Source organism: Nerophis ophidion, linkage group LG05 (assembly GCF_033978795.1).
Source record: "Nerophis ophidion isolate RoL-2023_Sa linkage group LG05, RoL_Noph_v1.0, whole genome shotgun sequence".
In the NCBI taxonomy this organism is placed as follows: domain Eukaryota; kingdom Metazoa; phylum Chordata; class Actinopteri; order Syngnathiformes; family Syngnathidae; genus Nerophis; species Nerophis ophidion.
Window position 1 is genome coordinate 72,414,753 of NC_084615.1, and position 13,863 is coordinate 72,428,615.

The 13,863-nt window shown below is 40.8% G+C and overlaps 1 protein-coding gene across 3 annotated transcripts in view; it reads left to right on the plus strand.

Moving 5' to 3' along the window:
• pdlim7 (PDZ and LIM domain 7) overlaps positions 1-13,863 on the plus strand; it is an 85,232-nt gene that overhangs the window by 69,887 nt on the left and 1,482 nt on the right. For all 3 annotated transcript variants that reach the window (XM_061901964.1, XM_061901962.1, XM_061901965.1), the window contains 3 exons: positions 2,595-2,775; positions 2,926-3,046; positions 7,731-7,846. In XM_061901964.1, the coding sequence (XP_061757948.1) occupies positions 2,595-2,775; positions 2,926-3,046; positions 7,731-7,846 (418 nt within the window). The remainder of the gene's footprint in view (positions 1-2,594; positions 2,776-2,925; positions 3,047-7,730; positions 7,847-13,863) is intronic.

Consider the following 13,863-nt stretch of genomic DNA (forward strand, 5'->3'; position numbering starts at 1 on the left):
TTCTCACTCCTGCGCTTATTCAAAGCATGCGGTAAAAGTAAAAAGGCGCTAATAATTTTAAAACCTCTTCTCACCCCTGCGCTTACCAATGGCATGCAGTAAAAATTTGAGTGTGATTAAAAAAAAAATTAATGATAAAACATTATTCTGCGTCTGCGGCCCGGTGGGTGGGGACTACTGCTCTACAGCATGTCATAGAGCCCACTTTTACACCATGCTGTCTGCGTGACGGCCGGACGCATGCATTTCACTGCTTTTTATACAAGATTGCAATGCATACTTGGTCAACAGCCATACCTTTTACACTGTTTGTGGTGTAGGCAGCTTTAACACTCTTGCTGGTGTGCGCCACACTCTGTGAACCCACACCAAGCACATTTCTGGAGAGCAGTGGCTCTGTGGCACATTATAAACGCAGCATAGGGATTACCCATAATGCCGGGAATTGATTAACGTGGACCCCGACTAAACAAGTTGAAAAACTTATTCGGGTGTTACCATTTAGTGGTCAATTGTACGGAATATGTACTGAACCGTGCAATCTACTAATAAAAGTATCAACCAATCATTGCATTCTGGGTAAGTGTTAGGTTGCGTTTATAATGTGTTACAGAGCCAATGTTATCCTGAAATGTGTTTGGTGTGGGTTCACAGAGTGTGGCGCATATTATTAAGAGTGTTAAAGTTGTTTTATATAACAACCATTAGTGTGATCTGTATGGCTGTGGAACAAGACCCCTGGTTTACAAAGAGTAAGAGCAAAAAAAAATCCTCCGCCATTTTGATAAAGACGGCAGTGGAAGCGTCACTCGTGACGTCACAAATTTGACGTTAGCATGCGCTTGTTAATTTGGGGAGCGAGATAAACCTGGCAGCAATTCAAGGCAGGTGCATATTACATGCCCGGCGGCTATTCAAGGAAATACAGTATGCCGTTTTTCTTTGGCTTCTGGGGCATTTGAGATTAAGCCCTATGGATTTTAATTAGCATTTTTTATATTATTATGAAAAGTCCTTTGAGGAATTCTGTTCATCTACATTGCTGCGTCTATTAGATTGCTCTGCGGAAACTGTATTCCATTTCCGGTTGCAATTTTTGAAAATAAATTATGACTAATTGTCTCATAATATGTTATTATTAAAAGCATATCAAACAGAAAGTAGTGTAGTTTTCTTGGTATGTAACTTACATAGGTAGTTTTTTTTGTGTTCATTACAGTACTTGAGGGTACAGCTGGGAATCTTACGATACCTCACAATACTTTACACAATACTTGGCTCACAGTAACGACAATATTCCAAATATGGCACATTAGTACGTATTGTTACAGATTTCAATTGGAATCGGAATTATTCTCCACTAGGTAGAATACAGACTTTCTTCAATTTACCCACTGGAATACAATATAACTATCCAGTAGGTGTCCTGTGGCATTGTGGGCTACATTGTGCACTCCAAAAACTGATATCTAAGTAAGATTAAATATTTCAAATAAGAGTGATATTTGCTTATTTTCTGTTTCATAAGATAATTATTCTCACTAAGCAGATTTTATATTAGTGTTTTACTTGTTTTAAGGGTTTTGGTTCTAAATTATCTTAGTAAGATATTACAGCTTGTTGCTGAGATTTTATGACTTACCGGTATATTTAGTAAAACATGCATGAAACTAGAATATCAACTGATGCAAAGCTGTGTCATTAACACTCACAAGTATAAAACTACTTTTTCAAAGTAATAATTTTTTAATTCAAGCATGAAAAAAAATCATGATGCCGAGCGCATACTGTATCATTATATCAAGATAATGGCACTAGCATTTACTTCATTTAAGAATATTTTTCAACATATTGAGCAAAAAGCTCTCTTTTTTTCTTCCAAGAAAAGTGCACTTGTTATTAGTGAGAATTTACCTTTTTTAAGGTATTTTTGGTTTTATTGAGGTTAGCTCATTTTACTTGTTTTGGAAAGTCTTGACAAGCCGAATTTTCTTGTTCTATTGGCAGATAATTTTGCTTAGTTCAAATATCCATCCATACATTTTCTACCGCTTATTCCCTTTGGGGGCGCTGGCGCCTATCTCAGCTACAATCGGGCGGAAGGCGGTGTACACCCTGGACAAGTCGCCACCTTATCACAGGGCCAACACAGATAGACAACATTCACACTCACATTCACACACTAGGGCCAATTTAGTGTTGCCAATCAACCTATCCCCAGGTGCATGTCTTTGGAAGTGGGAGGAAGCTGGAGTACCCGGAGGGAACCCACGCATTCACGGGGAGGACATGCAAACTCCACACAGAAAGATCCCGAGCCCGGGATTGAACCCTGACTACTCAGGACCTTCGTATTGTGAGGCAGACACACTAACGCCTCTTCCACCGTGAAGCCCTAGTTAAAATATAATACCCCAAATTTATTTATTGATTTTTTTTTCTTGTTTTTAAACACTGACTTTTTGCAGTGTGATTGTCTGCAGCAATGAATTTATAAAGCCCTTTCCGATGCTTACTAAAAGATTTCCAGTGTTTGGTATTATTTCCCTCAAAGGGAAAGCTTCACTTCCCATTTTTCCTGTCATGTTCTTCAGGGGTCGCTACCTGGTGGCCTTGGGACGCTCTTGGCACCCTGAGGAATTCACATGTTCGCAGTGCAAGGTGGTCCTGGAGGAAGGCGGCTTCTTTGAGGAGAGAGGTTCTGTCTTCTGCACCAAGTGCCACGATAACCGCTATGCACCAAACTGTGCAAAGTGCAAAAAGAAGATCACTGGGGTAAGAGTACAGAGCTGGCACTTTCCTGATCCTAAAACCTAACGTCTTAGCAGGTGCTGCTGTCTTAAAGGGGCCCTCAAAGATGTAAAGGCATGCATGCTGTAGCTGAGGTGTTAATAAAAGATTTACAAGCTTGTTGTGCCTCATCAGGAAATCATGCACGCCCTGAAGATGACCTACCATGTTCAGTGTTTCAAGTGTGCAGCCTGCAAGGCTCCTATTAGGAACCAGGCCTTCTACATGGAGGAGGGAGAACCTTACTGCGAGAGAGGTGACGATCCACACTGCACTCACCATTAAGGCTTAGCAGCCTGCATACAAATGAAAAGTGATGTTATAAGGTTAAAAAACACAAAGTTTTCCTCGTGTTCTGTGAGCTGATCTCATGTGTGGAAATTGGACTCATGAGTCTAAACATGACTTTAAAAGTGTAGAGGACAAAGAACAATATTCATATTGCTTTTGGAAGATGATTTGAGGGCAGGAAAAACAAAACTAGTACTGCAAAATAGCTAGAGATGTCCGATAATGGCTTTTTTGCAGATATCCGATGTATTGTCCAACTCTTAATTACCGATTACGATATCAACCGATACTGATATATACAGTCGTGGAATTAACACATTATTATGCCTAATTTTGTTGTGATGCCCCGCTGGATGCATTAAACAATGCAACAAGGTTTTCCAAAATAAATCATCTCAAGTTATGGATAAAAATGCCAACATGGCACTGCCAAAAATTGAAGTCACAAAGTGCATTATTTTTTTTAACATGCCTCAAAACAGCAGCTTTGAATTTGGGACATGCTGTCTTTGTTGGAGGGGGTTGAAGTGGGAGATAGGGGCTAGCGGGGGTGTATATTGTAGCGTCCCGGAATAGTTAGTGCTGCAAGGGGTTCTGGGTATTTATTCTGTTGTGTTTTTGTTACGGTGTGAATGTTCTCCCAAAATGGGTTTGTCATTTTTGTTTGGTGTGGGTTCACAGTGTGGCGCATATTTGTAACAGTGTTAAAGTTATTTATACGGCCACCCTCAGTGTGACCTGTATGGCTGTTGACCAAGTATGCCTTGCATTCACTTGTGTGTGTGTTTAGCTGTAGACTATGCCGGCATGTTAAGGCAGTGCCTTTCAGGTTTATTGGTGCTATGTACCTCTCCCTACTTCCGTGTACACAGCGGCGTTATAAAAAGTCATACATTTTACTTTTTGAAACAGATACCGATAATATTTTGAAACCGATACAGACAATTTCCGATATTACAATTTAGAGCATTTATCGGCCGATATCTAACTGCCGATATTTTCGGACATCCCTAAAAATAGCTTAATAATTTAAGCTTTTTATACTATAATTCATATTAATTTATTATAAATGATTATTTGGCCATAGTGTGTAAAAGGGAGTGTGAATGTTGTATATCTGTGTTGGCCCTGCGATGAGGTGGCGACTTGTCCAGTGTGTACCTCGCCTACCGCTCGAATGCAGCTGAGATAGGCTCCAGCACCCCCCGCGACCCTAAAAGGGACAAGTGGCAGGAAATGGATGGATGTTCTCCATTTTTATTATAATTTGTTATCCCTGCATAACTCCCGGTGTAGACGGCTTATAGCGATATCATTCAATACAAAACAGGAGAGAAACTGCAACAAACCCAGCTATGCCAACATGCCACACTATTCTTGTAATAGCCTGCTTAATTTAATTAGGGCTGTCACACAATGATAATATTTAATCGCGATTAATTACACTGTGTCTGTTGTTAACTCATAATTCATTGAGATATTCACAGAAGTTTTTTTTCTTTAATATGTTTTGTTTGTATTATCAACATAGGACTGGACAATTCGATTGCCATGCAAATGTTTGTTTGTTAAACGTGCTTTTTAAACAGTTCAAAACAAAACACACAAACATACTCTCTCAAAAATGCTTGGCTGTGTGTGTGTGTGTGTGTGTGTGTGTGTGTGTGTGTGTGTGTGTCACCGGGGTGCTTCCTCAGTCTTCATGCTCGGTGTTTTTTTCTCGCTTGTGGCTACGCCGCCGGTAATTTTTCCACGCTTTTTTAGTTAGGACCCACGGTCACACATCCACCCTGGCAAGTTGGTGGCACATCAAAAAAAAATAGTGCTGTTATAAGAAATTAACGTTAGCGCTTTAGCTTTGACAGCCCTGAAATAAGCGTTGACTGCACATACAAAAGAAGCAGAAAAAGCACACAGAAACTTAATTAACTCATAGTGTTAATTGCTTGAACAACACAATTAATACAGTATTGCAGTATATAGTTATAGGGAGAGAATATTTGACAGAAAAATCCTAGCATGAGAACATATCTGACACATTTTGTCTTGTGCAAATCTGCTAATGGCTCCGAGCACGCAGACAAGGGCAACAGCCTCTGTCACAACTTGTGACTAAAGAATTTGCACTCTTTGTGCTCTTTAAAAGGATGTCACGCCACATTAGGTGCAGTGACATTCACGTGCAGCTGTGTTTTGGAGGAAAATATCCAGCCTGCAGGAATTATTTCCATGTATATTTTTTAAATATCAAGCTAAACTCTATTATTGGTCTGAGTCATGAATGCGTGTGAATGAACTTCAGTCGCTCAGTACTCTGTGGGTATATTTTTATGCGCTCTGCGTCACGGTTTCGCATCACATCGGGCGACGTACGGGTAAGAATGTCTTTAACTAGCATCACTAGCGCAACAGGTACACATGAAGCAATGCATCATATCCTGAGCAAGGCATGGCATGAGCAAAGCAAATGTGAAACAAACATGACCAACGTTAACTGAAGATCCCACTGCAAAAAGTCAGTGCTCAAAAACAAGAGAAAAAAATACAAAAATGAGGGGTATTTTACTTGAACTAAGCAAAATTAGCTGCCAATAGAACAAGAAAATTTGGCTTGTCAAGACTTTCAAAAACAGGTAAAATTAGCTAACCTCAATGAACCCAAAAATACCTTAAAATTATATACTCACGAATAACAAGTGCACTTTTCTTGGTAGGAAAAAAAATAGAGACCTTTTTGCTCAATATGTTGAAAAATATTCTTGAATGAAGTAAATACTAGTGCCATTATATTGACATACGGCATTGCATTTCTTGAAACGAGCAAACTTGTAGCAAAAACTAATTTATTTTTCTTAAAGCCGCTGCTCCTCCACATCGAGAGGAGCCAGATTAGGTGGCCCGGGCATCTGGTCAGGATGCCACCCGAACGCTTCCCTAGGGAGGTGTTTAGGGCACGTCCAACCGGTAGGAGGCCACGGGGAAGACCCAGGACATGTTAGGAAGACTGTGTGTCCCGGCTGGCCTGGGAACGCCCCGGGATCCCCCGGGAAGAGCTAGACGAAGTGGCTGGGGAGAGGGAAGTCTGTGCTTTGATTGATTGATTGATACTTTTATTAGTAGATTGCACAGTACAGTACATATTCCATACAATTGACCACTAAATGGTAACACCCGAATAAGTTTTTCAACTTGTTTAAGTCGGGGTCCACGTTAATCAATTCATGCTTCCCTGCTTAGGTTGCTGCCCCCGCAACCCGACCTCGGATAAGCGGAAAATGATGGATGGATGGATTAATGGAAAGGCAACAAGGCAAGCGCTTGTTACTTTCGGGGTTTCCTAACCTCTCAGGCCATTCATATGGTATAAAAATGCCTTTTTCCATTGACAATATGACATCGCGCCAAGTGCGTGCTCTTTCAGTCAATTAGTGCGCATTCATACAGCCCGGCCCCCCGGCTAAAAAAATGTTAAATTGTAATTTTGAAGAATTTATCTGAATGTGCATGAAACTTTACTGTTCAAAATTGTTAGAAATGTTGAATGTTTAAATGTTAACTGACAGTTTACTATGCTGTGCCAGCTGTACTACTATAGGAGTACCTAATTTCTATTGTTTCATTGAAAATAAAACAGCGGTTCATTTGGCTGTCATCTGTTTTAATTATGAAACACAATTGTGTCAAAGTCATGATTTTTTTTTCATGCTTGAAATTAGAAATTATTACTTTAAAAAAAGTAGTTTTATACTTGGGAGTGTTGATGACACAGCTTTGCAACTTTTAATATTGTAGTTTCAAGCTTGTTTTACTCAATATAGGTCATAACATCTCAGCAACAAGATGTAATATCTTACTGAGATCATTAAGAACCAAAACACTTAAAACGATGTAAAACACTAACTTAAAATCTGTTTAGTGAGAAGAATTATCTTATCAGACAGAAAATAAGCAAATATCACTCTTATTTGAGATATTTCATCTTACTTAGATGTCAGTTTTTGCATTGAGGCTGGCATAGAAACGCCTCTGATTAGTGATCACAAGCAGGTGGGTCTGCTAATCCATAACTCGGGTGAGGAGAACGGGGCTGAGGAGAGATGGTAAAGTCACTGAAGGACGCAACACTAAACAAGAAGTAGAACAAAAATGAGAGCGCTAGACATGCAGGAACTAAACCAACATGGGAAAACACAGACACAAGTAAAACCTCCCAGGAGCAAATCCTGCCACTGCTCTGTTTGTGTAATAAATCTTCTCTGATTTAGCTGGCATGCTGCTTAATGGCAGCCCTCATGTCGCTCACGTAGAACGTTTAATACCTTTTAGTGCAGCCGCGCTGACTCGGCCTCTTTTAAGGGACGGTGCAGCTCTTGTGTCGTAATGGTAGACGACCATGGTGAACCAATCCAGCTCGCCCTCCGCCTTAATCCTCCCTCGGTGACTGAACAAAAGCGCTTAAGTGTAAAAACGACTTGGAGTGTCGTCTTCATCAGGCGGGTACTTGTCCAGAGGATGAAAGCAGCGCAAAGAACCAAGTGTGATGGTCGAGTGGTGTTGAAATAAGGTGATAAGGACCTCTTAGAAGGTCATAGAAACCTTCTTACCCTCTAAAAGTCTGCCTACCATCTCCTCTTTCTTTCTGTTTTCAGATTATGAAAAGATGTTTGGAACCAAATGTCACGGCTGCGACTTCAAGATCGATGCCGGGGATCGCTTTCTGGAAGCTTTGGGCTACAGTTGGCATGATTCATGCTTTGTCTGTGCTGTAAGTCATTCTTGTTGAAGTAGATCTTTTTCTCGCCCACTGTAACATCTCAGACCTTCTTCACAGGGAAACCTTCGTCAGTAAATACATTCACTGGTCACAACATTAGGTACACCTGCACTACTAGAGCTCCAATACAAGGGCTGTATTAAAAATCTGTTTTTATAAATACGAGGGTCAGTTTTTGACACTGCCAACATAAGTACCGTGTTTTTCGGAGTATACGTCACCTGCCGGAAATGCATAATAAAGAAGGAAAAAAACATATATAAGTCGCAAATTTATTTGATAAAACCCAACACCAAGAATAGACATTTGAAAGGCAATTTAAAATATATAAAGAATAGTGAACAACAGGCTGAATAAGTGTAGGTTATATGAGGCATAAATAACCAACTGAGAAGGTGCCTGGTATGTTAACGTAACATATTATGGTAAGAGTCAGAACATATAGAACATGCTATACGTTTACCAAACAATCTCTCACTCCTAATTGCTAAAGCCCATGAAATCTTATACGTCTAGTCTCTTACGTGAATGAGCTAAATAATATTATTTGATATTTTACGGTAATGTGTTAATAATTTCACACATAATTCGCGCCGTATATGTCGCAAACTGAAAAAAACTGCGACTTATTGTTCGAAAAATACGGTATTCATTTAACAATATGTTTATTATTATGGGAATACGGACATCATTTCCTCATATCATTGGTCAGAAAGCATCAGAGGCATTGCGTTTTTTTAGAGAGTGGCAGTTAATTAATTATATCAGTCATTTCCTCACTCCCTTGGTGGATTCTTATGTAATGGTTGTGAGCTAAAAAAATGTTTTTTTTTTCAATAGTAGATTGCGTTTGCCAATTAAAACTGCCTTTCAGGTTTAAAGGCAAATAAGGACGTTCCTGTGATAACAAAGATGAATAACAACTAGTTTGCCTTGCAGACGTGCCGTCAATGATTGTGTGAGCTTTAGAGATGTCCAGGACTTTTCACTTCTGATACGATACTGATATTTGAGCCTTGAGTATTGTCTGATACCGATATTGATCTGATACGATACCAGCAGGGATCGTACATACAAACCCCGTTTCCATATGAGTCGGGAAACTGTGTTAAATGTAAATATAAACGGAATACAATGATTTGCAAATCATTTTCAACCCATATTCAGTTGAATATATGAGGCGGTATAGCTCGGTTGGTAGAGTGGCCGTGCCAGCAACTTAAGGGTTGCAGGTTCGATCCCTGCTTTCGCCATCCTAGTCACTGCCGTTGTGTCCTTGGGCAAGACACTTTACCCACCTGCTCCCAGTGCCACCCACACTGGTTTATATGTAAAAATTTGATATTGGGTTTCACTATGTAAAGCGCTTTGAGTCACTAGAGACAAAGCGCTATATAAATATGATTCACTTCAATATGCTACAAAGACAACATATTAGATGTTCAAACTGATAAACATTTTTTTTGTGCAAATAATCATTAACTTTAGAATTTGATGCCAGCAACACGTGACCAAGAAGTTGGAAAAGGTGGCAATAAATACTGATAAAGTTGAGGAATGCTCATCAAAAACTTATTTGGAACATCCCACAGGTGTGCAGGCTAATTGGGAACAGGTGGGTGCCATAATTGGGTATACAAGCAGCTTCCATGAAATGCTAAGTAATTCACAAACAAGGATGGGGCGAGGGTCACTACTTTGTAGGCAAATTGTCGAACAGTTTTAGAACAACATTTCTCAACAAGCTATTGCAAGGAATTTAGGGATTTTACCATCTACGGTCCGTGACCCCGAAACAGACAAACAGTAGAAAAATGGATGGAAAAGTAATCTAATGTAAAGTACTAGTTTGTGACAAAATACAACTTGTTAGCATTATTCCTGCACTAACTAAATAATTATTTATAACCGTCACCTTTTCTGGCTCCAATATCCCTCTCTCACTAGCAGTCACTAATCTTGGCGTGAAAATGGACCCCAAACTTGCCTTTGAATCCCACAAGACCTCTCCCTACCACCTCCGCAACATTTCTAATCTCCTCCCCCTTCTCAATGCTACAAAGCTGGTCCATGCCTTCATCTCCTCCAGGCTGGACTACAGTCTTCTCATGGGGACGCCGAGCAAAAGCCTGCAGCGGCTCCAATACATCCAAAGCACTGAGTGTGCAAACACGAGCACATTACTCCCATCCTTGGATTCCTCTTCCCGCCAGGATTGAGTTCAGAGTTTCCCTCCTTGCACACCAATATATTTATTTAAGCATGTGCAATTTCCGCAAAAGTGTGGAAATCAGGGTTTAAAACATTCATGTTTGCATCAATATATCACTTCTGCGTTTATCCATCCATCCATCCATTTTCTACCGCTTATTCCCTTTTTGGGGTAGCGGGGGGCCCTGGCGCCTATCTCAGCTACAATCGGGCGGAAGGCGGGGTACACCCTGGACAAGTTGCCACCTCATCGCAGGGCCAACACAGATAGACAGACAACATTCACACTCACATTCACACACTAGGGCCAATTTTAGTGTTGCCAATCAACCTATCCCCAGGTGCATGTTTTTGGAGGTGGGAGGAAGCCGGAGTACCCGGAGGGAACCCACGCATTCACGGGGAGAACATGCAAACTCCACACAGAAAGATCCCGAGCCTGGATTTGAACCCAGGACTGCAGGACATTCGTATTGTGAGGCATACGCACTAACCCTTCTGCCACCGTGAAGCCCACTTCTGCGTTTATTTCATGAAATATCAAGAAAGATATGATCCAAACAAAATTTTTTGAATGCTCGCCTCAGCCGCAGGTGCTTCCTGTTCCTATTGCCTGAACGCCAAGCTGAGGCGATCAACTTGTCGCCTGCGTTCGCTCTCCGAGCCACAACGTTGACGGCTGTCTACTAAGCTGCTAATCATATTTGGGTGATTACAATCCCAACACTGTTCATTCTGAACCAGTTGTAGTTCTAGATATGGCTGGGCGATATATCGATATGTACGATATATCTGGGGTTTTTCTCTGTGCGATATAGAAAATGACTATATCATAATATTCGAGTAGACGTTCTCACGCAGGACTTTTAGCTGCGGGCGTACACTTCAGGCTCTCCTCGCTCTTTCCTGTCTCTTCTTCTCACAGACAAGCAAGCACACATTCTTACAAACTGTCACGTCACACGTTACATACACGCCCTCGCAGGACAGAGGTAGCGTCGTGCTAACGTTAGCTGCTAACGTAGCCGTACGACAGAAAGATGCTGCAGATCTGGTAACAAATGAAGGAAGACTTAATTCCCAATAAAAACAGCAGGGTTTCCATCGTCTGGCGGTGGTTTGGCTTCAAGTGGGAATATGTCGAAAAGACAACCGTAGTTTGTCAAGTGTAGGGGGAAAAGGCGTTGCTATAAAAGGTAGCATTACTGCTAATATGTAGCATCGTTTGAAAAGTCACTCGCTAGAGAATGAAGAGAATTTCATAACCTTAGTAACATACCACATAGTGAAGGATGAATACTATTTGATTTCCTATTATGCAGCTCATTTTTATTTGACACTTAAAATGTCTCTGACAATCTTGCACGTTATGTTTTGGAAATGACTTGAATGTTTGTGCCATTGCTTAATAACTTTAATAAATACACTTTTGTTCAATTGACTTAGTTGTTATTTCCCTCTCTGCATGAAAGTTTAAAAGTAGCATATATTAATGCAGTATGAAGAAGAATATTTTAATGTAGACACATGGAATCATCATACTGCTGTGATTATATGCATCAAGTGTTCATTCAAGGCCAAGGCAAAATATCGTAATATATATCGATATGGTAAAAAAATATTGCGATATTAAAAAAAGGCAATATCGCCCAGCTCTAGTTCTAGAGCAGGGATGCCCATTACGTCGATCGCGAGCTACCGGTCGATCGTGGAGGGTGTGTCAGTCGATCGCAAACCAAGCATTAAAAAAAACAAAAATCATAAAAATTACTATGACGTCACTTTCATCACTTTTTTTGACATTCACGGAAGGTCTTCTGAGATGACGCTGGCTACTGCCAGATCATTATTAAGAAAACATGACCGAGAGGAGGGCGAGAACACTTTTTATTTCAACACTCTCGCGCCGTACCTGCTGTCAAAACCCTAAAGACAGACTGCACAGTTGCCGTCTTCGCAATAAAAACCCTGCTTCATTCTGCCTGCGCTAACAAAATAAGAGTCTCAGAAAGCTAGCCTGCACAAGTTAGCAAGCTACGGAGTTGGCCGTCAATGTATTTCTTGCAAAATGTATAAAAACAAGTATGGAAGCTGGACAAATAAGACGCCGAAAACTTACCGCTTTCATGTGGTATTGGACAGAGAGGAGGACTTTTTTGAAAATGTTCATCTACTCAATGTTCTAGTGGTTAAAGCAGGGGTCGGAAACCTTTTTGGCTAAGAGAGCCATGAAAGCCACATATTTTAAAATGTATTTCCGTGAGAGCCATATAATATTTTTTTTAACACTGAATACAACTAAATGCATGCATTAACGAAGAAGCAGTAGAAAATGGATGGATGGATTTTTAAGTAAGACCAACATTTTTAGAGTATAATAAGTCTCTTATTCTTCTTAATAACATTGTTATTCTGAAGCTAACCATCCATCCATTTGTACCGTCCGTCCCGTACCCGGAGGGAACCCGCACAGTCACGGGGAGAACATGCAAAGTCCACACAGAAAGATCTCGAGCCCGGGATTGAACTCAGGACCTTTGTATTGTGAGGCACACGCACTAACCCCTGTACTACTGTGCTGTCCATAGTAGTGTGTGTTTGAAATGTTATTCTTGAAATATTGATGGAGTGCAGGTCATCACACAAGTTAATCATCATAGTATATACATTGAATGATTTACAATCCGGGGGGTGGGATGAGGAGCTTTGGTTGATATCAGTACTTCAGTCATCAACAATTGCATCAACAGAGAAATGGACATTAAAACAGTGTAGGTCTTACTTAGTAGGATATGTACAGCCAGCAGAGAACATAGTGAGTTCACATAGCATAAGAACAAATATATACATTAGAAATACATTTGATTATTTACATTAGGTTATGTACAATCCGGGGTGATGGGATGTGAATGGAGGAGGATTAGTAAAGGGTTGAAGTTGCCTGGAGGTGTTGTGTTGCATGTACAGTAGATGGCAGTATTGTCATGTTTAAGAGTGTCACATGCTGTTTACGGCAGACGAACTGCCTTACGGTAGACGTAAACGTGACTGCTGTTGTTGTGTGTTATTACCAGGCTGGGAGGACGTTAATGAAACTGCCCAACAGTAAACACACATTGGGCAGACACACTGTTTATAATGTGGGAAAGCGGACGTGAAAACAGGCTGTCCTCACTCAGGTCCGCATGGATCTGGAGGGGGCGTGGCCTTCAGCTCCGCCTGAATTTCGAGAGATTTTCGGGAGAAAATTTGTCCCGGGAGGTTTTCGGGAGAGGGGCTGAATTTCGGGAGTCTCCCGGAATACCCGGGAGGGTTGGCAAGTATGTATATACCGCTTGTCCTCATCGAGGGCATAAGCAACTGGACAGTTTGTTTTTTTTTGCAACTCAAAGACAAATGTATTTAAATGAAAATACAATAAAATGTCACAGCATAGTGCAGGGTTTCTCAAAGTGTGGGGCGGGCCCCACCTGTGGGGAATAGAGACATGACAGGTGGGGCGCGAGGAACGGGAGGGAATTTCACTTAAAAAAAATTTTTTATTATTATATTCTTGCGGCGGCAATGACCAAGAAGAACGCAGAGTTGGAATATAATTACAACACTTTATGTACATATTTATATCATATTTACATATTTATATAATATGTAATTACAAAATGGGCTTCACGGTGGCAGAGGGGTTAGTGCGTCTGCCTCACAATACGAAGTTCCTGCAGTCCTGGGTTCAAATCCAGGCTCGGGATCTTTCTGTGTGGAGTTTGCATGTTCTCCCCGTGAATGCGTGGGTTCCCTCC